This window comes from Artemia sp. Qi Xiang Cuo, chromosome 21 (assembly GCF_049724085.1).
Source record: "Artemia sp. Qi Xiang Cuo chromosome 21, ASM4972408v1, whole genome shotgun sequence".
NCBI classification, from domain to species: domain Eukaryota; kingdom Metazoa; phylum Arthropoda; class Branchiopoda; order Anostraca; family Artemiidae; genus Artemia; species Artemia sp. Qi Xiang Cuo.
Window position 1 is genome coordinate 3,728,301 of NC_142814.1, and position 24,298 is coordinate 3,752,598.

Consider the following 24,298-nt stretch of genomic DNA (forward strand, 5'->3'; position numbering starts at 1 on the left):
GACTTACAAACACCAACCCAGACATGCAAACAAATAGAATCAGACACACAAACAGAGAAAGACAGACACTTCAGACATTCAAACCAACAAAGACAAATTCTTGGACTTGCAAACGTCAACCCAGACATGCAAACAAATAGAATCAGACACACAAACAAAAAAAGAAAGACACGTTAGACATTCAAACCAACAAAAACAAATACTTTGACTTGCAAACACCAACCCAGACATGCAAACAAATAGATTCGGACATGCAAACAGAGAAAGACGGGCACTTTAGACAAACAAACCAACAAAGGCAAACACTTGGACTTGCAAACACCAACCCATACATACAAACAAATTAATTCAAAAAAGTATAAAAAAAAGTGGAGGCTCGGGGGACCTTTGGGGGCTGGGGGGCCTTTGGGGGCTCGGGGGCCTTTGGGGTCCCGGGGGCCTTTGGGGGGACGGGGCCCTTTGGGGTTGGGGTAGGGGACCTCGCAACACTGTTCAAATGGAACTTGTGTATTATAATGTCCAAAGAGTTTCATCCCTTTTGATCTTCTAAATCCTCTTCTAAAATCATCTTCTAAAATGTCTCAAACTGTTTCGCCCAAATCATCTTCTAAAATGCCTCAAACGGTTTCGCCCAAATAATCCCTAAACGTAATTTCTGCGTGTTCCTTTTGTTTTTGGCATCCCTGCGCTGTCACATTTGAAATTCCCAGGAAAAAATTCCCGCGATAATCTTTTCATCTCTAAGGTGTTCCTACTTACACTATTACGGCTTTGATAGAACATTAATTTATCGCTAATTTATCACTCTGACCTAAAGATCGGAGAAGCCATATTTAAAAAATAGAATATTAATTTATCTCTGTCACTAAAGACCAAAGAAGCCATATTTATAAATTGAATTTCTATCTCTTTAGAGTCCCGCATAATTCCAGAAAACACGTGATGTCACTAATCCCGTTAAACTCGATCAATACATTCCCCTACCGATTATGTAAATCAATTTCTCAGAAATCTACTTCCCCTCGATTATGCAATCAATTTCTCAGAAGTCTGTCCCCCTTCGTGGATCGATAATCCTTGAATAAATTATGTTAGCTTGGCGTTAGACTAAATTTTAGATGGCAGCACGCGTTTCCCGTAGTGCCTTCTGAGGCCTCGATACTCCTGAAAACCTTTACCACCGGAAATGGACACTTTTGACAATGATTATAAGCCTTGTAAGTTGTTTCTATTTAGTTAATTAGTTTAAAAAACGCCAATAGCCCAGAGCAACGACAAGAACTCTTATCAACCTTTGGATTAGTAATTGTATGGTTTAGTAAAGAGGAACAAACTATTTTGTGAAACTGAAGAAAATGGAAAGCGTTGCTGAGCTCATGGATTGTCCAGGATAAGGAATTTGGATAGTATTTGCAAACGCGATGCGACCAATCGAAAGCGACCCCGGGATTCAACTATACGCAGACTTATTTTGAATTAAAGAAAATAACAATTTTTTTTCAATTGAAAGCAATTAGCAACATCAAAGCAAGCAGATAAAATTCCGTATATGAGGAGGGGGCTAACCCCTCTAATCAAATAATATCTGTTTAGTCAAAGTTTTCTAATCATTTTTAAAATCGTGTCCAGGCCTAACCAAGATATGGTATCAGCCACCAGTCCCGTTAGCCCCGATTTCTCACAGTTATATTGCATATATTAATAATTATAACCTGATTTGTTGCGTTCCACTTTTTCAGTTGTTCTACTTAAGAATTATAATTAAAATTATGGAAAAGGTGTGAATTTTATACTCAAAAATTTCGATGAACAATAGTTTTGCCAAACAAGCTCTTAATATTATTGTACTACAGAATGGAGGAGGGGGGGGCCAAGAGGGGCATTATTATCCATATGGATGGAAATTATGTGTGAATGCTAATCTTCAACGCCGCCAAAGTCATCAGGACCTGTACAATAGGGTTTTCTGATGTTTAAATACATAGTTCCATATGTTTAAATTCCTTTAAACATTGTGTATGAATTGGAAAAGAAAAATACTACCATCTAAAATAATTGAGGAAAAGCTCCTGGTAGCCCCTCGCCCCCCCCCCCTTTGTACCAAATTTCCCGGTGATGATCCTGATGCCCAACCTCTTTTTTCCATCTCTAAGCCAATGGACATCTGAATGTAATATTTTGTGGCATACCAAAAAAGATGTCGCAGTTGGAGGAGCACTATTACCCGCACCCACCATACCGAGAAGCAATAATAAAGGGGTTGACCATAAATATTCCCGGAAATAAAGAGGGATTAGATACTAATTTATTTGAAGGCTCAATGAAAGTTAGGATATTCGGGTATCAAAACACACTCTTTGAGGTATCTGACCCTCCCCCACCGGCAAAATGACCCACCGCCTTTCCTTTCTAATAACTGATGCACACTTAAACATTACTATATATAATCTTAGGGAATATAAAGCAAATAACTTTAGTTAAATGAAGCTTCAAATAAATGCTAAAAACCTTTTTCTGCAACAAAAAGGGAGATATCACCTCGCAGAGCCTTTATTCAGGCTTAGTCAAAATGAAGGGAGATTAATTCCTACCCCCTCTCTTCCCCAAAACTCATTCTATATTTATTTGAAGGCTCGATGAGAGTTAGGATATTGAGGCATTAAAATGTACTATTTGAGGTATCTGACCCTCCTATGCCTACAAAATGACCCCCTCCTTACCTCTCCTTCATAATACCTGATGTACATTTATATATCTCTATGTATCAAACAGTTCATGGTAACGAAAGTAGAGATGGGGGTCCGACTCGTGACATTACCACGTGGTTTATGGTCCTAATATGGGCATAGAGTCCCTAGGGGAGATGGATTTCTGAGAAATTGATTGCGTAATCAAAGTGTATCAATGACCTCTTTTTCCAAGGTCGATTTATTTGTTGTTTCTATGTGTAATAGCTCCGGGACGAAGGTTGCACATGCGCATTGAATTCTAACGGGAACAATGTTATTGATCTAGGACTCTAGGGGGAAGTGAATTTCCGAGAACTTGATTGCTTAATCGATCGCGAATGTCATAGTGTCCAGAAATAGTATTTGTTGTTGTTGTAAGTGCACGCTCTGAGCGAATATTATGATCCAGAAAAAGTATTTGTTGTTGTTTTGGTCATGTATATGTTCGAGGCGAATGTCATGGTGTTCAGACATAATATTTGTTGTTGTTGCTCTCGAGCCAAATGTTAAGACTTTCCCGAAAACAGTTAGATCACGTGTTTCCTTCTCAGCCAATCAGCGAGCCGGATACATCCTCCTTCTCAGCCAATCAGAGACCTGCTTACATATGATTTTCCCCGTTACATAACAATTCACCCTTGAGATTTCGTATATAACGGACATGCAATGTGATTCAATTATCAGAAAGTATTTTGACGCTGTGTAAACAACAATGGATAAATTTGATGAACTTGAAGCCTTGGCAACTTCAATTTACCATTTAAGTACATTTTTTATTTTCAAACGAATTTTCCTTGGACATCCTCCATTATATTCAGCTAAAACGTAAATATATTCCTTTACCCCAAATCCCCCCCCCCCCAAACCATACAAACATCATTATAATCAATGGAAAACATAAAATATATTCTTTTACCCTCAAAACCTAACCCTATCCCCCTTTGTTTTACAACCAAAATTCTCGCAAGATAAACGCTCGAGGGTAAACTCGACGGCGAAGAAGAACATGTATAATCTCATTCGACCTTCGATGCAGGGCTGAATGTGTAGGCTTGTAAGTTAGGTCTCTCTTGGTGACTTTGCGACTGACCTTCGCATGTGGTTACGACGGAGAACAGATCCTACGCTATCCTAATTAATGAGCAAATAGATTTATTGGGCGCGTCTAGACAGATGAAAGTGACATCCGGTACTTAACAACCACCTGAGGTAGTCTTGGTGAGTACCAAAGGTTATTCTTGTATATGTATAAGCGATCTGTCGGTCCGTATGCTCACGAATGCGGATACGGTAGTGTCTACCCTCCGTTGAGCCTCCAAGCGCAGGTCAGTCAAAATATTACAATACTATATAGAACGTACGCTCTCACACCATTTGCCAAGTGCTGAAGTTAGAATGAGCTTTTACATTTCCTTCTCCACCTTTGAATTTGCCTTAGAGCGTTTATCGACAAAGGTGTCGATAAACGTTTTCAAATAGGGTCACTGATTGAACTGAAGGACCCTGTGTATTTTGGTGATTTTGTAACCGTTGCTCACCATCCAGTGCAAAAGCACATGGTGAACAACGATATTCTCTTTAGGGTCCAAATCAGCAATCAGTTTATGTTTAGAGGGAGTCCAATGCATCCCCATATCCTCAACCAATGAACGATTGTAGGGGCTCAGAGAGTCCCTGCTCACCGGTCGATTGATACAGGGAAAGACAAAATCTTTGACTGAGTCGTGAAGCGCCAGCGGAATGTGACCGTCAATTTCAATTGAAGCTGAACCCATCTAAGACCGAGGTCGTCATTTTCCCAAGTAGGAAACCCAACGGACTAAAGGATTATTCGCTTACCTATATTAAATTCAATGAAAAAATGACCCCCTTGCATAAGTTATCTTTGATTCGTCACAAATGCAGATGGGAATCGGACTACACATATTAGACTGATGACTTCACGAGGTATGCCAGATACTGTTTCGACAGAAACATATAATGGGACGTAAAAAAATGAAGGTGCCCACATACTTCTATGGCCCATAACGATTGCGAGATGTATTCCATAACCTGGAATCCCTACAGTTTAGGAGTCTACTATTGTAAAACTATTACAGATTTTTTGGAGAATTTTGTCTAAGAGTAAATAATGAGCCAAAATCTTAATTATTGAGCAGAAATTTATAAAACAATAGCTTTACAAACGATCCTTGATTAACCAATAAAAAAATATTGTTAATTAAATACGAACAGAAATTAACTAGAAAAACTTTTTCTTAAAAAAATCAGTAATAGAAAAAAAAAACACAAAAACCGTAAATTAGAAAAATAATCCATCACTTCATATAACACACTCACTATAAAACACAGTCACATAACTATTCAATTTAAACACAGTTCTTGTAGTTCACAGGAGGTAGTAACAGACTCCTGACCTTGGTTAACAGTGCTTGAATTTCAGGGTCTTCTTTACCAACAGAACAGGCCAATTGTAGAAACTGTGCCGTCCCTAAAATATTAATGCAACAATAGAATTATATTGGTGCCATAATCAGTACTTCTTCATTATTCGGTACACATTCCGGAATGTGGATCTACATATAAGACAATAACCGGTTTTTAGCCGGCAGTAATCTATGGCCTAAGCTAATCTCCGGCCTTAGTTGAGTTGAAATCGACGTTGTAGCTATATTTTTAATAAACAGTTAATATATAGAGATTTTATTTTAATTGGGTTAGGTTAGGTATTTAATATAATGGGTTATGTGCCCCCCCCCACCATAATTCTTTGTTGTAGTTTTAATAATTGTGTTGCTAAAATATTTGTTTTTATCAGATTTCGGTATATTTCATTATGATTAACCAAACTTCATTTCACGAGTGTGTACCGAACAATGTACAAGTACCCCATTTGCATTTGTAGAAATCAGTTCTCAGACTAAACTGTCGTTTATTTTTAAATACAAGCAATACTTTAAAACGGGCAATACTTTTGAAAAAGAAAATCGAAATACCTTTGAAGAATTTCAAAAAACAGTACAAACTTAATTTCAGTATTTTGAACTGATATCCAAAACTTTTCCACTGAAAAATGCATATAAAATATAAATGAATATATAATGAATCATATAAGCAATATAATATAAATGAATATAAATGAATATATAAGCAAAAAAATTAAGACTTACGCCAAACAAACAAAGTGAAAGACACACAGAAAAGGAAAAGAAAAATATATTTTCTTTCCGTAAATAGGTCAGTCAATTATTCTATAATTTCTATTAACATTAATAGAGCTAAAGAAAGAGACAGATTTTGAACAAAAACAAATAAAAAGTATGCTTGTAATATATTTGAGAATTTATAAATGTTTCGGTAGGTGCCCCAGTTCCTATACTGTTTGAAGCCAGGGATAATTGCGAGGACCCAAAAATCACATGAAAAAGTGCAGTGCCACTTATTTTGAAACCAAAAGCTCAAGCTATCGACCTTAAAAACAAGACCACAACCCTCCCCCCTATTATGCAAATATATAGCCCAAATTTGTTTCCTAAAGTATTATATTTTTATCATACTTAAGTGTATTTCGTTTGGATTGAGCGTCAGATAAACAGGTTTTACTTTGATGAAGAATATTAGATCGGGGCTACATCATACAAGTACCGAATTTTTTCTTTTTTCTCAGTAAAAATACTATAAAACAGTAGTTTCAAATCTAGTACGGAAAATACCCCCAAAATGGCACTCCAGCACAAGGGTTAAATTATTCTGGGTCTCTACAATTCTTTGTTGTTGTTTTTTTTTTTTTTGTTTTTTTTTTTGGGGGGGGGGGTAATGTAACCATCTTTGGGGTCAGGTTGGGAAACCATATTATTTTTCTGTAAAATTAAAAAATCGTACTGACATATGTTTGATTACAAGATCTTAGTAGTTCTTCATAAAATAAGGCACATTGACTATCCAACGAGCATTGATCAAGATTTCAGATGTTAAATTGCGGCCAGCAATTATTGTTTTTAGTCTTGGTGGCTCTATAGTGTTTTCCTCTTACATCAAAATTAATTTGCTGATATGCACGACTTGCTGAAAAATAGTTTTGATTTCTGTGTAACGTAGAGGCACTTCTTCCCGTTCATGGTTTTTGTTGTATGTAAAGGTACCCTGATTTTATTCCTTTACAAATTTAACTTGAGTATTTATTTCGAACAAACAAGAAAAGGGCGAAGCCCCTATTCCCTGGAATCTCAATTTTCAACCTGATTTCCTATTTTTTTATATTATTTACAATTTTTTTTAGTTCCCTCCCTAATAAAACGTCCGGGTTCTTGACTGAGTTACCTAACCCCTATCAATGAGTTATGTCCATGGTTAAGAATATTAAAAGGTGACAGAAAAATCAATATTTTAAACTTCAAACCCTAAATCATGGGGGAGGGGGTCAAATTTATTCTTTTAAAGATTTGTTTTCCTGAAATACTGCCTAATGCAATGGCGGGAGCCACATTTAAACAGAGTAACTTGATCTTTAATATATTATAATGTGTTATTTTGTTTAAATAAAGATCTAATCTAGATAATTCAGAGTTATGATCAATTAAACTATGGAAGAAGCTAGTATAAAATGCTATATAAAATCTAGATAGCATTAACCCACAATTAGTTAGAACATAACAAAGTAAAATGGAGACAAAATAAAACAAACAATAAAAACAGAACATCATTTTTGAGACCCAGATGTTGTGACTTGTGTGCTTCAAAACAGTTGAGATTTTGATATTTCATTTAAGACATCCATTTTTAAGTTTAAAATGACAACATCATTCATTAATCTTATTGTTGAAAACGGCTATTAGCAGAGATAGAGAGTGCAGTGATACTAGGAACACGAGCAGAATTATTCCTCATAATTGCACCGACTCTTAATACCAACTTCTTTGGAAGAGAAAGAGACGAACCTCAAAGAATCAAGCAGTTAATTAAGTATAATATATGCAATTGTTTGTTCTTATAATGATCATCCTTTAATATAATTTTTGTGGGAAAATAAAAACTGGTGTAATCTGTCCGCCGATTGCACTGATGAAGCAAACCAATTTTGCATTTTTTCCTCGCTCAGTAGAGGCGGTCTGTTTTACTTGATTTACTCCTGTTATTTACTCCTGGTGCCACAACTCTTGGCGGTTTCAAAACCGCAGGGACGCCAGTCTCATCAACATTACATACGCACTCAGCTGCAAATTGATGCTTGCCATAGACATCAAGTACATTATCAAGAAACATCTAAACACCTACTTTGTTGAAGCCACTTTTCCTGGTTTGGCTAGTGGGCTCAGGTACACGAAGCGACATATTGGGGTTTCTTTTCAAAAAAGCTGCAATCCAGTCTTTAGAAGCACTGTTTCGTTCTGTCCAAGATGGTGGTGTTTCAATTTCAGTCACAAAAACATGTTGAAAGGCCAGTTTTTTAACATCATTTGAGGTGAAACCGTGATTCATTCTTGATGCAGTGACAAGATAGTTGCATATGTCCCATTATTGTTTGTTAGAAAAGATTTGCCGATTGTGCTCTATACACTTCTCAGCTTTTCTGATTGCTGCATCAATAACAACTTCAGGCTTTATTTTGAAGTGCGCCAGAGCTGCTCTCATTGACATCCTCCTTTCTAGAAGTGCTCGGACAGCCTCTCTTAGATTTTCTTGTTGTGGTCCGCGGTCCCCAACCGTCTTTTTTGTGTATTTTCTGGGCATTCCCACAAAAATACAGTCATAAGCACAAGAGATAGAGAGAGAGAGAGAAGGAAGAAGAAGAGAACATGAGAGAAGATTGAACATCCTGCTGAAGTAAACAAGCTATCTTTTGTCTCTTATTTTATTCCAGTAGATGCTATTTTGGTAAAATTTAAAGTAGCCAATTAGGCTTTTTTCACAATCAGTCAGTTTAATTACTGAATATGGAAACTAATTCATGAAAAGATTAAAATCATTTAAGGTTTAAGATTCATGGTCGTAAGGAAAGAAATAAAAAACTCATCTACTGTTGCCCATGTTGGGTAGAACCGGAAACCGTCCGGTTTAACCCAAAAAAAAGTCCCGATCACCACCCCCCTCCCCGTCCATCACAATCCCACAAAGATATCCGTCTATTAAGAGCATTAAAGAAAAGGTAGATAGCGCAACTTTCATGATTCTAGAATCATGGGGCAATAATAAAGGGGTTGACCATAAATATTCCCGGAAATAAAGAGGGATTAGATACTAATTTATTTGAAGGCTCAATGAAAGTTAGGATATTCGGGTATCAAAACACACTCTTTGAGGTATCTGACCCTCCCCCACCGGCAAAATGTCCCACCACCTTTCCTTTCTAATAACTGATGCACACTTAAGCATTACTATATATAATCTTAGGGAATATAAAGCAAATAACTTTAGTTAAATGAAGCTTCAAATAAATGCTAAAAACCTTTTTCTGCAACAAAAAGGGAGATATCACCTCGCAGAGCCTTTATTCAGGCTTAGTCAAAATGAAGGGAGATTAATTCCACCCCCCTCTCTTCCCCAAAACTCATTCTATATTTATTTGAAGGCTCGATGAGAGTTAGGATATTGAGGCATTAAAATGTACTATTTGAGGTATCTGACCCTCCTATGCCTACAAAATGACCCCCTCCTTACCTCTCCTTCATAATACCTGATGTACATTTATATATCTCTATGTATCAAACAGTTCATGGTAACGAACTGTAAGTAAGGAGCGACCCGGCTCAATAGTAACTGAAGCTCTAAAAAAAAGAAATTTTGATACCAATAGATACATCAAAAGAATCAGATTCTTGTGCTGATTTCAAATATATAAGTTTCATCAAGTTTAGTCTAGTCTTACCCATCAAAAGCTACGCACCTGAGAAAATTTGCCTTATTTTCGAAAAAAGGGGGTAACACCCCATAAAAATCATAGAACCTTAATAAAAATCGCGCCATCAGATTCAGCGTATCAGAGAACCCTACTTTATAGGCTTCAAGCCCCTATCTGCAAAAATGTGGAATTTTGTATTTTTTGCCAGAAGAAAGATCACGGATGCGTGTTTATTTATTGTTTTTTTTTCAGGGGTGATCGTATCGACCCAGTGGTCCTAAAATATCGTGGGAGGGCTCATTCGAACGTAAATTATAAAAGTTCTAGTGTCCTTTTTAAGTGACCAGAAAAATGGAGGGCAACTACGCCCCCTCCCATACTCATTTTTTCCCGAAGTCACCCGATCAAAATTTTGAAATAGCCATTTTGTTCAGCATGGTCGAAAAATAAAATAACTATGTATTTGAGTATACTTAATCCCCCAAAGTTCCCGGGGGAAGGGCTGCAAGTTATGAACTTCACCCAATGTTTACATATAGTATTGGTTATTGGGAAGTATACAAACGTTTTCTGGGGGATTTTTTTCTGGTAGTGGGGGGGGGGGGATCGGGGGTTACGTGGGAAATTTTTTCATGGGGGAAGGGACATTGCTATGAAGGAGGCGCCGGATTTTCCAGCATTATTCAAAAAACGATCAGAAATTAAATAAAAAAAAGCAAGTTTTCAACTGAAAAACTTTTCAACATCAAAACTTAAAACGAACAGGAACTATTATGTATGCGATTGGGTTCATCACCTGGGTTCACCTCACTCTTTACGCTAAAGTTTTTTAGTACTTTCATAAGAACTATTTATTCTAATTAACGACCGTTGTGATTAAGGGGTCATTCTTAAGGAATTGGAAAAAATTCGAACTTTAGCATAAAGAGCGAGGTATTGACTGGGAGGAGGGGCGAGCTCCCTAATATACATAATAAAAATATACGAATATAGAAGTTCGTTACGTAAGTTAATTCGTAAGTTACATATATTTATTACTAATAGAAACGTTCATAAATAAAACTGAACACCTTTCGAGAAAACCATTTAGCAAAAAAAAGTAAAATGAAAGTACAAATTCCGTTTTAATTATTCATATGCGGTGAGCCAAAATCAAAACCTGCATTATTTAAAAAAAACTATCAGAAATTAAATAAAAAAAACAAGTGTTTTTAACTGAAAGTAAGGAGCGACATTAACACTTAAAACGAACAGAAATTATTTCGTATATGAAGGGCAGTCCCCTCTTCAACGCATCACTCTTTACGCTAAAATTTTTTATTGTTTAAAAAAAAAGTTGTGAGACAGAGTCAAACTTTAGCGTAAAGAGCGATGCGTTGAGGATGGGACAGCCCCTTTCATATACGGAATAATTTCTGTTCGTTTTAAGCTTTAATGTCGCTCCTGACTTTCAGTTAAAAAAAAACTTGTTTTTTTTTTATTGAGTAATTTTAGGAATTATGAAGCAAATCAGTTTAGTTAAATGAAGCTGAAAATAAATGTCATAAACATTTTTCCTCATTAAGAAGGGAGGTATCACCCCGCAGAGACTTTGTTCATGCTTACATTAAATGAAGGTAAATGAGAGACTAATTCCTCCCCATCCCGCCATACCTCTTTCTATATCTATCTGAAGGCTCATGGGGCTGATAGGGTGGTAAATGAGTTTCTTAAATATGGTGGCTCTGAGGTTAGAAATAAGTTACTGAAGCTTAGGAATATGATTTTTGAAAAAGGGGAAGTACCTAACGATTTTAGGAAAACTTTAATTAAGCCCCTTTATAAGAAAGGTGATAAAAGTGAGTGTGGTAATTATCGAGGGATTAGTCTGGTCTCTGTAAGTAGTAAATTACTTAGTAATATGATACTTTTTAGACTGAGAGATGCCGTAGACAAAGTTTTAAGAGAAGAACAGTGCGGTTTTAGAAAAGGTAGAGGATGTGTTGATCTAATTTTCACTCTTAGGTTAATAATTGAGAAGTGCCTGAGTTTTCAAACACCTTTGGTCCTCAGTTTTATAGATTATGAGCAATCGTTCGATTCTGTTGATAGAAGAGCTTTAGTAAAGGTTTTATCCTTGTATGGTATACCAGACAAATGCATTAAAGTGATTAGTGCTATATACGAGAATAACACTGCTGCGGTTAAGGTAGGAAATGAGCTAAGCAGCTGGTTTTGTATTGAATCAGGAGTTATGCAGGGTTGTGTTCTATCCCCCTTTGTATGGATTATTTTGATGGACTTTGTCTTAAGGAGGACAGGAAAGGCAATGGGAGAACACGGAATCAAACGGGGAAGTGAAACTTTTCTGGACTTGGATTATGCTATTGATTTAAGCATCCTAGATGGAAGTGTGAGCAAAATGAATGAAGTTTTAGAAGTTTTGCGAGTTCAGGGTGCTAGAATAGGTTTGAAAATTAATGTTAAAAAGATTAAATCACTAAGGCTAGGAATAAGTGAGGACGAAAAGGTGAAGTTGGGTAATGAAAAGATTGATCAGGTGGACAGCTTCACTTACCTTGGTAGTATTATTAGTAAAGATGGTTGGAGCAGTGAAGATGTCAAAAGTAGAATAGCCAAGGCTCAGGCTTTTTTTCATAGTTAAAAAAAAGTTTGGAAAAATAGTAAGATAAGTCTGCAAACCAAGCTTAGAATATTGGAAGCTACAGTGATAACAGTGGTCAAATATGGTTCTGAAGCATGGGCGCTCCGAAAAGCAGATGAAGTTTTGCTAGATGTTTTCCAGATAAATTGCTTAAGGATTGTTCTGGGTACACGGCTGACTGACCGTATTTCAAACAATAGGCTATACGAAAAATGTGGTTCAATACCGCACTCTAGGGCTATAATGAAAGAAAGGTTGGGGTGGCCAGGGCACGTTGTGCGGATGAAGGATGACAGATTGCCGAAGATTGTTCTTTTCGGCCAACCGTCTAGGGCTAAACGGAAAGCAGGTCATCCCCGTCTGGGGTGGGAGGACGTCATAAAGAAAGATTTAAAGGAAATAGGAACTTCATGGGCGGGCGTAAAAAGGGAGGCTTTGAATAGATTGGGATGGAGGAGGAGCGTGCGTAGCTGTGTTGACCTCAGGCGGCTTTGTGCTGCGGTGAGTTGTTAGTAGTAGTAGTAGTATGGGGAGTTAGAGAATTTTAGCAATGAAGCTCTCTTATGCCTCTTGCACCCTCTCCCCCCATAATAAACTGTTACCCCTGCTTGATAACAGCTAATTCAGAATTTATATAGTACTATATTATTGGTTTCCTGAAAAATCAAAAGAATCAATGTAGCTCAATATAGCATTATGAAAAATATCCATAGTAAATATTAATCTTTATCTACGTGACACCTCAGGAATGAATAAGCCATAGTATGGTATTACTTCTTTTGCAGCTCAGAAGCACAATATACAGTTTTATGATATTTTTAAATTGATTGGCTATCTCAGAATTTTCTATCAATAGCAACTTAGTCCTCTTTGAGGCAAAATAACAGTTTTGTGCCACAAAATTGCAGAAAACACCACTTTCTCGTGCCACAATCTTTCGGTCACATGAAAAACATAATAGAATTTTTAATGTCTGCTTGAATGAGCTCTAGCCTGATCTTCTAGGACCACTGGTTTGAAACGATTACCCCCTGGGAAATCAAGAAAAAAAAAATTAAAACGCATCAATGATCGTTCTCATAGGGAAAAAAAATCCACAATTTTATATTCCTGTAGATAGGAGCTCAAACATCTCCAGTGGGGTTCCGCGACAAGCTGATTATAATGTTGCGATTTGTGCCAAGACTATTTGTTTTATTGGAGGTGTTTCCCTTTTTTTTAATTGGGCCAATTTTTTCAGGCTCGTAGCTTCTGATAGATAACATTAAACATGAGGAATTTTATATATCTCGATTCAGCATAAAAAGCTAATTCTTTTAATGTATTAAATTTAATCAAATTCTTTTTTTTTTTTTCGGTCACTTTTGGCCTGAGTCAATCCTTACTTACCGTTATGGTGGGGAAGGCGTCATAACATCCAACCGTCAGGATATCCACCGTCATAACATCCACAAAATCCGTCATAACATCAACGAAAAATCCGTCAGAACCACCAATCGTCATAACATCCAAAATTTTAAAGATTTAGTTTTTTGGAGTTTAGGGGGGAAAAGGTACCTAGGTTAGGTTACGTATTTAACATATGCTGTGCTTTACCCCGCCCCCCTGATGTTGTTTCTAAACTATTATATACTTATTACTATTATAAAAACTTATAAATTTTTTTGCATGTTGTGACGGTTGGTGGTTCTGAGGGTTGGATGTTCTGACGTTCTTTGCTTGTGACGGTTCTTCGAAATGGTGGCACCCCATCATGGTGATCAGCAAACTTTCACTCCCTTAGTATTCTCACCAGCTAATACCAGATACCAGATATCAGATACCAGAGAGGGGACTGAAACAAAGTATGAAGAGCCGCCGAGGAGGGTTTTCTCCAGGCATGGATGAAATCCCGTGAACAATCTATACAAAATTAACTGCCCCACTCTTGCCAGTTCTACTAACTTTGTTTAATTTGGTCCTAGTTTCCTAATAAGTCTGTTATAGTGCCGTTATTTAAAAGCTATAATGAATATCGTCCTATTAGTCTAGTGCAAGGCCTTATCCAGGGGGAAGGGGGACACGGTGTTTGAATTCTTTCTCTGAAATCTGTGTGCGACTCGTGAAAACGTAACAAAGTGTGTGTAAACAACTTTTCCACGTGTTTTTAATTTTTTTACCCCCCCCCCCCACCCCCCAAGAAAAAAAATCTTGGATATGCCCTTGGTCTAGCGTCAATAATTAGTAAGTTTTTGAAGAATGTTATAGATGTTAGATTGGGATTCTGAAAATATTGTAAGTGAGATACAAGTAGGATATTGAAAGAGGTGCTCAGCTACATACCATGTATCTATACCCTAGGCCTTTATTGGAAAATTTTGCAGGGGAAAGGGTAAACAAAATGTCGCCTTTCTGGACACTAAATAACCATACGATATTATTGATAGGCCCTTTTATTTTGTTACCTAGTTAAGATTGGCAACCCAGACTTTTTATCATTTTATTAATTAATGTGTAGAAGACAACCTTATCTTTTGTTATTGTTGCTATAAAAAAGAAGAAGATAATTCTAGGCCATTCAGAGCCCCTAGAAGGAACCATCAAGGATGCGCGTTGTCATAAACAATTTTCGCTCTTTGTATTAATGACTTAGATGAGTTTCTTTGAAAGAGATGAGCCCTAGTTAGGTCACTAACTAGTGACCTAATCCTGTTTTATTATGAACTGTTTGGTTAAGACACAGCTTCAGTCGTGATAAATCAACTGAGGAGCTTCAATCTCTTCTGAATTTAACTGAAGTATACCTAGCACCGAAGAAGTTGAAGCTGAACCCATCTAAGACCGAGGTCGTCATTTTCCCAAGTAGGAAACCCAACGGACTAAAGGATTATTCGCTTACCTATATTAAATTCAATGAAAAAATGACCCCCTTGCATAAGTTATCTTTGATTCGTCACAAATGCAGATGGGAATCGGACTACACATATTAGACTGATGACTTCACGAGGTATGCCAGATACTGTTTCGACAGAAACATATAATGGGACGTAAAAAAATGAAGGTGCCCACATACTTCTATGGCCCATAACGATTGCGAGATGTATTCCATAACCTGGAATCCCTACAGTTTAGGAGTCTACTATTGTAAAACTATTACAGATTTTTTGGAGAATTTTGTCTAAGAGTAAATAATGAGCCAAAATCTTAATTATTGAGCAGAAATTTATAAAACAATAGCTTTACAAACGATCCTTGATTAACCAATAAAAAAATATTGTTAATTAAATACGAACAGAAATTAACTAGAAAAACTTTTTCTTAAAAAAATCAGTAATAGAAAAAAAAAACCACAAAAACCGTAAATTAGAAAAATAATCCATCACTTCATATAACACACTCACTATAAAACACAGTCACATAACTATTCAATTTAAACACAGTTCTTGTAGTTCACAGGAGGTAGTAACAGACTCCTGACCTTGGTTAACAGTGCTTGAATTTCAGGGTCTTCTTTACCAACAGAACAGGCCAATTGTAGAAACTGTGCCGTCCCTAAAATATTAATGCAACAATAGAATTATATTGGTGCCATAATCAGTACTTCTTCATTATTCGGTACACATTCCGGAATGTGGATCTACATATAAGACAATCACCGGTTTTTAGCCGGCAGTAATCTATGGCCTAAGCTAATCTACGGCCTTAGTTGAGTTGAAATCGACGTTGTAGCTATATTTTTAATAAACAGTTAATATATAGAGATTTTATTTTAATTGGGTTAGGTTAGGTATTTAATATAATGGGTTATGTGCCCCCCCCACCATAATTCTTTGTTGTAGTTTTAATAATTTTGTTACTAAAGTATTGTATTTTTATCATATTTCGGCATATTTCATTGTGATTAACCAAACTTCATTTCACGAGTGTGTACCGAACAATGTACAAGTACCCCATTTGCATTTGTAGAAATCAGTTCTCAGACTAAACTGTCGTTTATTTTTAAATACAAGCAATACTTTAAAACGGGCAATACTTTTGAAAAAGAAAATCGAAATACCTTTGAAGAATTTCAAAAAACAGTACAAACTTAATTTCAGTATTTTGAACTGATATCCAAAACTTTTCCACTGAAAAATGCATATAAAATATAAATGAATATATAATGAATCATATAAGCAATATAATATAAATGAATATAAATGAATATATAAGCAAAAAAATTAAGACTTACGCCAAACAAACAAAGTGAAAGACACACAGAAAAGGAAAAGAAAAATATATTTTCTTTCCGTAAATAGGTCAGTCAATTATTCTATAATTTCTATTAACATTAATAGAGCTAAAGAAAGAGACAGATTTTGTACAAAAACAAATAAAAAGTATGCTTGTAATATATTTGAGAATTTATAAATGTTTCGGTAGGTGCCCCAGTTCCTATACTATTTGAAGCCAGGGATAATTGCGAGGACCCAAAAATCACATGAAAAAGTGCAGTGCCACTTATTTTGAAACCAAAAGCTCAAGCTATCGACCTTAAAAACAAGACCACAACCCTCCCCCCTATTATGCAAATATATAGCCCAAATTTGTTTCCTAAAGTATTATATTTTTATCATACTTAAGTGTATTTCGTTTGGATTGAGCGTCAGATAAACAGGTTTTACTTTGATGAAGAATATTAGATCGGGGCTACATCATACAAGTACCGAATTTTTTCTTTTTTCTCAGTAAAAATACTATAAAACAGTATTTTCAAATCTAGGACGGAAAAAACCCCCAAAATGGCACTCCAGCACAAGGGTTAAATTATTCTGAGTCTCTACAATTCTTTGTTGTTGTTGTTTTTTTTTTTTGTTTTTTTTTTTGGGGGGGGGGTAATTTAACCATCTTTGGGGTCAGGTTGGGAAACCAAATTATTTTTCTGTAAAATTAAAAAATCGTACTGACATATGTTTGATTACAAGATCTTAGTAGTTCTTCATAAAATAAGGCACATTGACTATCCAACGAGCATTGATCAAGATTTCAGATGTTAAATTGCGGCCAGCAATTATTGTTTTTAGTCTTGGTGGCTCTATAGTGTTTTCCTCTTACATCAAAATTAATTTGCTGATATGCACGACTTGCTGAAAAATAGTTTTGATTTCTGTGTAACGTAGAGGCACTTCTTCCCGTTCATGGTTTTTGTTGTATGTAAAGGTACCCTGATTTTATTCCTTTACAAATTTAACTTGAGTATTTATTTCGAACAAACAAGAAAAGGGCGAAGCCCCTATTCCCTGGCATCTCAATTTTCAACCTGATTTCCTATGTTTTTATATTATTTACAATTTTTTTTAGTTCCCTCCCTAATAAAACGTCCGGGTTCTTGACTGAGTTACCTAACCCCTATCAATGAGTTATGTCCATGGTTAAGAATATTAAAAGGTGACAGAAAAATCAATATTTTAAACTTCAAACCCTAAATCATGGGGGAGGGGGTCAAATTTATTCTTTTAAAGATTTGTTTTCCTGAAATACTGCCTAATGCAATTGCGGGAGCCACATTTAAACAGAGTAACTTGATCTTTAATATATTATAATGTGTTATTTTGTTTAAATAAAGATCTAATCTAGATAATTCAGAGTTATGATCAATTAAACTATGGAAGAAGCTAGTATAAAATGCTATATAAAATCTAGATAGCATTAACCCACAATTAGTTAGAACATAACAAAGTAAAATGGAGACAAAATAAAACAAACAATAAAAACAGAACATCATTTTTGAGACCCAGATGTTGTGACTTGTGTGCTTCAAAACAGTTGAGATTTTGATATTTCATTTAAGACATCCATTTTTAAGTTTAAAATGACAACATCATTCATTAATCTTATTGTTGAAAACGGCTATTAGCAGAGATAGAGAGTGCAGTGATACTAGGAACACGAGCAGAATTATTCCTCATAATTGCACCGACTCTTAATACCAACTTCTTTGGAAGAGAAAGAGACGAACCTCAAAGAATCAAGCAGTTAATTAAGTATAATATATGCAATTGTTTGTTCTTATAATGATCATCCTTTAATATAATTTTTGTGGGAAAATAAAAACTGGTGTAATCTGTCCGCCGATTGCACTGATGAAGCAAACCAATTTTGCATTTTTTCCTCGCTCAGTAGAGGCGGTCTGTTTTACTTGATTTACTCCTGTTATTTACTCCTGGTGCCACAACTCTTGGCGGTTTCAAAACCGCAGGGACGCCAGTCTCATCAACATTACATACGCACTCAGCTGCAAATTGATGCTTGCCATAGACATCAAGTACATTATCAAGAAACATCTAAACACCTACTTTGTTGAAGCCACTTTTCCTGGTTTGGCTAGTGGGCTCAGGTACACGAAGCGACATATTGGGGTTTCTTTTCAAAAAAGCTGCAATCCAGTCTTTAGAAGCACTGTTTCGTTCTGTCCAAGATGGTGGTGTTTCAATTTCAGTCGCAAAAACATGTTGAAAGGCCAGTTTTTTAACATCATTTGAGGTGAAACCGTGATTCATTCTTGATGCAGTGACAAGATAGTTGCATATGTCCCATTATTGGTTGTTAGAAAAGATTTGCCGATTGTGCTCTATACACTTCTCAGCTTTTCTGATTGCTGCATCAATAACAACTTCAGGCTTTATTTTGAAGTGCGCCAGAGCTGCTCTCATTGACATCCTCCTTTCTAGAAGTGCTCGGACAGCCTCTCTTAGATTTTCTTGTTGTGGTCCGCGGTCCCCAACCGTCTTTTTTGTGTATTTTCTGGGCATTCCCACAAAAATACAGTCATAAGCACAAGAGATAGAGAGAGAGAGAGAAGGAAGAAGAAGAGAACATGAGAGAAGATTGAACATCCTGCTGAAGTAAACAAGCTATCTTTTGTCTCTTATTTTATTCCAGTAGATGCTATTTTGGTAAAATTTAAAGTAGCCAATTAGGCTTTTTTCACAATCAGTCAGTTTAATTACTGAATATGGAAACTAATTCATGAAAAGATTAAAATCATTTAAGGTTTAAGATTCATGGTCGTAAGGAAAGAAATAAAAAACTCATCTACTGTTGCCCATGTTGGGTAGAACCGGAAACCGTCCGGTTTAACCCAAAAAAAAGTCCCGATCACCACCCCCCTCCCCTTCCATCACAATCCCACAAAGATATCCGTCTATTAAGAGCATTAAAGAAAAGGTAAATGGCGCAACTTTCATGATTCTAGAACTACCAAATAATTTGGAAGAACAAGCGAAAAAAATTCTGATATTATTCTTACAGCTTAGAACAACCATGTGAAAGGTGCCAGAAAAAAAAATTGACGTACATGATTCAACTATGAATTCTTCCTTAAGACATAAAGGTTAGATGACACTCTTATCAATTATGGTAGAATTTTTCACTAAATGGTGTCTGAGTAATTAAGGGTGTCCGGTTCAACCCATATCCAGTTCAAACCCGATCTCCCCTATTTTGTTTCTGAGAGTAATAAAATTTTTAAAAATGTCTTTGTTGACATGTGTATTAAACATGATTGTTCTTGTTATTAGACTTTATACGTATTTTATTATGGGGTAGAGCTCGTTCCTTATTATGACCTTCATGTAAAAATAGGCTTCTTATCCTTCTTTACTATAGTAACATAAACCGTTCAAGAATCAGATTTTTGTAAGCTTGCTTAGCGCAGTGGATAGTGAGTTGGAATTATAATCCGAAGGTCGTAGCTTCATTTCCTGCAGCACGTAAATTTTAGCAAATTAGTCAATTTAAATATTTAACAGAACTTCTATTAATAACTAATACATCCTACTCGCCGTCTTGACAAATAATACCGCTGCAACCCTGATTAATATAAAAAACCACAAACGGGAAAAAGCCTATGACTTTTTCTTATTTGGAATAGTAAGAGATGAAGTTCAGAGAATCAGGCAGCTAAGTAAGTCCAATATGTGCTTTACTAGGTTTCAGCCATCTCTATCATCCCCATTTATGTGTTAACTAGACTAGACATAGTCCCCATTTATAAAAAAAAAATCTATGTTGATTCTTTATGTATATTATTTAAATTGTGTTTTAATTAAAAAAGGTTTTTAACCAAATCATTTCCGTTAAAATGAGCAATTAAATAAATCTCTCTGATGTTTCAGTGTCAAGCTATCTGAGGAGAAAAAAAAACACGCCGTAGATGCAGAATTTCGTGACTGCAGCCACTTTTTTTGATTTAAGAGCCAATATATTTCCCTTGTTGTTCAAGCCAAGAAATGGTAAGTTTCCTTTGTAGGGGTTTCGGACAAGGCGATTCTAATTGTGCATTTCCTGCTTTGATCTGACTCTGTTTTTAGGAGTTATGGGTTATTACATTTCTTAGTATTGGAAGTGATCCCTACACGTGACCCCTTACTAGGTTGCTAGCTACCACTGCAACTCAGATTCACCAATCTCTGAAGTTGTTGTTTATACTAACCATTTCAGTTAGTATAAGCTAGAGTTCGTCCTTTATCATAATTTTGCTAAAAATAACACAAAAACAGGCAGTTTTTCGTAAAATATTGATTCTTGTAATTATGTATTTCTTACATTATCTTGTCAAAAGATAAGCGTGTATAAATATTGCATTAACTTATTACATCATATACGATTATTCGATTAAAACGTCATTCATCAAGCTTGTACACGAAAATGCAGTATTTTTTGTCAAAATTGATTCTATTTTATAAACTAGTCTATTTTGAATTACAAAAGGCAATAGATGTAGCAGTTTCCTTTAAAATGAATCATTAAACAGCTCTCTGTGATTTTCCAGCGCCCAGCTAGCTGAGGGAAAAAGATGCTGTCGAATCAGAATATCGTGGTTTCAGATACTTTTCTTGATTTTCAAGCCAATATATTTCTTTTGTTGGTCAAGCCAAGGGACGGTAAGTTTCCAATATAGGGGGTTCGGAAAAGGCGGTTCTAAAAGTATGCTTCTTGTTTTGAGCTCACCCTAGTTTTAAGAGTTATGGGTTATTGTATTTCTTAGTGTGGGACGTGATGGTCTCTTACGAGGTTGCAAGCTACCACTGCAACCCGGATATTGAATTTAAAGTTAAAATTTCTAAAAGAAACCCGCTTTAGTTACCTCCTAGCTAAAAATAACGAAGATATTATGAATGAACCACAGGGTTCAGTTCCTTCGGGCTAAAGTTCATCCTTTACTATAACTTTATGTAAACTCTGATTACAAACAGGAGAAAACCTACGGATTTTTCTTCTTTGGAATAGTAAGAGCCGAAACTCAAAGAATCAGGCGGCTAACTAAGTCCAATGTATGGAATGGTTTATTCTTCTAATGATCATCTTTTAATATAACCACTTGCGATTATGACGTCATTCATCAATTTTGTACATGAAAAAATATTGATTTTATTTTAAATATTTATTTTGTTAACAGCAAAAGCACGTAGATGTGACAAATTCCTGAAATTAATAACACAAGCTAGTACAGTGTTATAGAAAAATATAGTTTTTCGTAAAAAATAGATTTTATATAAAAAATTATTATTTTTATATTACAAAAAGGTTTCAACCCCGTCAATTTCCTTTAAAATGAGCCATTGAATATTTTTGTACGATGTTCCAGTGCCACGCTATCTGAGGAGGGAAAAAAGAAAGAAAAAAATATGCCGCATATGAAGGACATTGTGGTTTCAGCCACGTTGCTTTATTTTCAAGCCAGTATATTTCTCTTGTTGTTCAAGCCAAGGGACGGTAAGTTTCCCGTATAGGGGTATCAGACAAGGCGGTTCTAATAATATACTTCTTGTCTTGATCTGACTCTATTTTTAGGAGTTATGGGTGATCATCTTTCTTAGTATTGGACATGATCGGCTCTTACTAGGTTGCTAGCTACCACTGCAACCCGGATCTAATCTTTAATATAACTTAATCTCAACAAATACCGTCAATCTACAGAGTGAAAACAATGTATGCCTTTTATGCAAAATATAGGGAGTGCTTTCTACAAATTAAATAATCAAGTACCTGGGTGTAGCTAATCTTCCGGCATCTGGAGGATCTGGAAGCATCCAGCTTGATGCAAAAATTATCTGGATGCAGGTTCCTACGCTACATAGCAAACCTCTAATATGCTGAATCTAAAGACGTGTTTGTGTTTAGATAGCTTTCCTTTTTTGGTGTTTCCCCCCTTTATAAGAATCAGGCAAATTTTCTCAGGCTGTAATAACTACAAACTGAATCACTTATATGCTCATAAAAATCAACAGGGAATAATATTATAGCTCTTTCTGCACGTATAATTCATAGTATATTAATATAATTAATCTAATTTATATATATTAATAGAATAAATAATATATGGCTCTTTCTGCACGAAAAATCAACCGAATATTGTATTATAAAATGCTTTAAAACGCCACTTATTAATTATTAAACATATTAATAAATTTATTACTAAATAATGTATTTATTAATCAATACATAATTTATTAATTTATCATTGTAATAATTTAACCAAACAGGTAATAAGTAATTCATCTATTATTAAATAAATTAATTATTATTAATGTTTTGAAACGCGCCCATCGAATGTCTTCTTAAAAATTCCTTTGTACAAAGCATTTGGTCTTCACATCTTCTACAGTACAGTATACTGTAGCATATCGTTCTCTAAAAATTACCACAAAAAATTCAACCAATTTAAAAGCATAAAAGAGACCAATGAATAGATATTCTAGATTTAGTTAATTAAAATACTTTCGGATTAAACTGTTTCTTATGGAAGCAAATTGACTATAGAGAAGTAGCTCATAAATTTTCAATATATCATTTGGACTAATGTATTTGTCAAATTAAGGTCAAAACCAGAAAATGTAGAACAAAACTAAAGAACGAAGACCCAACATAGAAAATAGAACAAAAGCTTTGCTAATAATTTCTTCATCAATATATTTTTGTGAGACTTTCTTCGGGCTATTAAATAATGTTATTGTTTTTAAATAACTGGGACAACAAACCTAACTTTAGTCTAAAGAGCGATGGGTGGAGGAGGGAGCTGCCCTACTCATATAGGGAATAATTTATGTTCGTTTTAAGGTTAAATGTCACTCTTTACTATCCTTTGAAAAAGCTTTTTTTTTAAATTTAACTTCTCTTCATTTTCATTAGCACATTGTGTGTTACATTAAACGTGATGATGGCTACCAGCCACCTCAAACAAGACTCTTTTAAGTTCAATATCAACTTTTGCAAAGTAGTTCTTCTAGAAGGAGCTCATTTAGTGTGTTTGTTATTCCAAATCAAGTATAATAATCAAAAATAAACAATCGTCTTTACAATATGAGACTTTTTTCACTATGGTACTTAAAAAGGGCACTAGAACTTTCAGTTTCTGCTTGAATGAGCTGTCTCCCGATTTCCTAGGACTATTTGTTAGATATGAACACTCTCAGAAAATAAAACACATGAACGCACACCTACAACCTTTCTTTTTTAAAAAAAAAAAAAATGCAAAATTCCACAATTTCTGTAAATTGGAGCCTGAAACCTTTAAAATTTGACGGTGAAATTTTCATTAAGATCACTTGCCCTCTTCGGGGTATTTTTCCCCTTTTTCAAAAACCGGGCAAATTTTTTTAGGCTTGTAGCTTTTGCTGGTTACCTATAGACTTGATGAACTTTATATATTCCGAATTGCCATAAAAAACATATTCTTCTTCTATTTCAGCAAACGTGGGCTTTTCAGTCGAGACTGAAAAGCCCTTTTGACTCACTCTGCGAGTTGAAATGCCCTACTGCAATCGTTGCTCCGTATTTATCTTGAATCTGCTTACATATCTTGCAGTAAATCTTTTGATTCTAAGAGTTTAAATATCAGAGGATATACATTGAGTCCCGTGCTGTGTGTAGGCAAGGTCTGCTAGATTCTTAGCTGACAGTGAGATTTTGTGGTGTTTGAAGCACTTTAACACTTTTAATTACAGGGTATACTCTGCAGACGTCAGCATATTACATTAAAATAGGCAATGATCAATTGTTTCATTTCTTATATTGCAATATCTGCAAAGAAGGGACGAGGGATTTGATCCACTTGAATTAGAAAAC

General features: G+C 35.4%; 2 protein-coding genes across 5 annotated transcripts in view; both read right to left on the reverse strand.

Moving 5' to 3' along the window:
• LOC148939157 (uncharacterized) overlaps nucleotides 1-12,192 on the reverse strand; it is a 459,905-nt gene extending 447,713 nt beyond the window's left edge. Inside the window, exon 1 of the mRNA XM_089106547.1 lies at nucleotides 12,125-12,192. The gene's annotated coding sequence lies outside the window, so the exon portion shown is untranslated. The remainder of the gene's footprint in view (nucleotides 1-12,124) is intronic.
• Nucleotides 12,193-15,385: 3,193 nt separating this feature from the next.
• Nucleotides 15,386-24,298, reverse strand: part of LOC148939165 (protein C10) — a 38,283-nt gene continuing 29,370 nt past the window's right edge. For 3 of the 4 annotated variants that reach the window (XM_089106981.1, XM_089106979.1, XM_089106980.1), the window contains one exon: nucleotides 15,386-15,742. In XM_089106981.1, the coding sequence (XP_088963107.1) occupies nucleotides 15,621-15,742 (122 nt within the window). In that variant the 3' untranslated portion in view covers nucleotides 15,386-15,620. The remainder of the gene's footprint in view (nucleotides 15,743-24,298) is intronic. The other variant, XM_089106978.1, reaches the window with a different exon arrangement.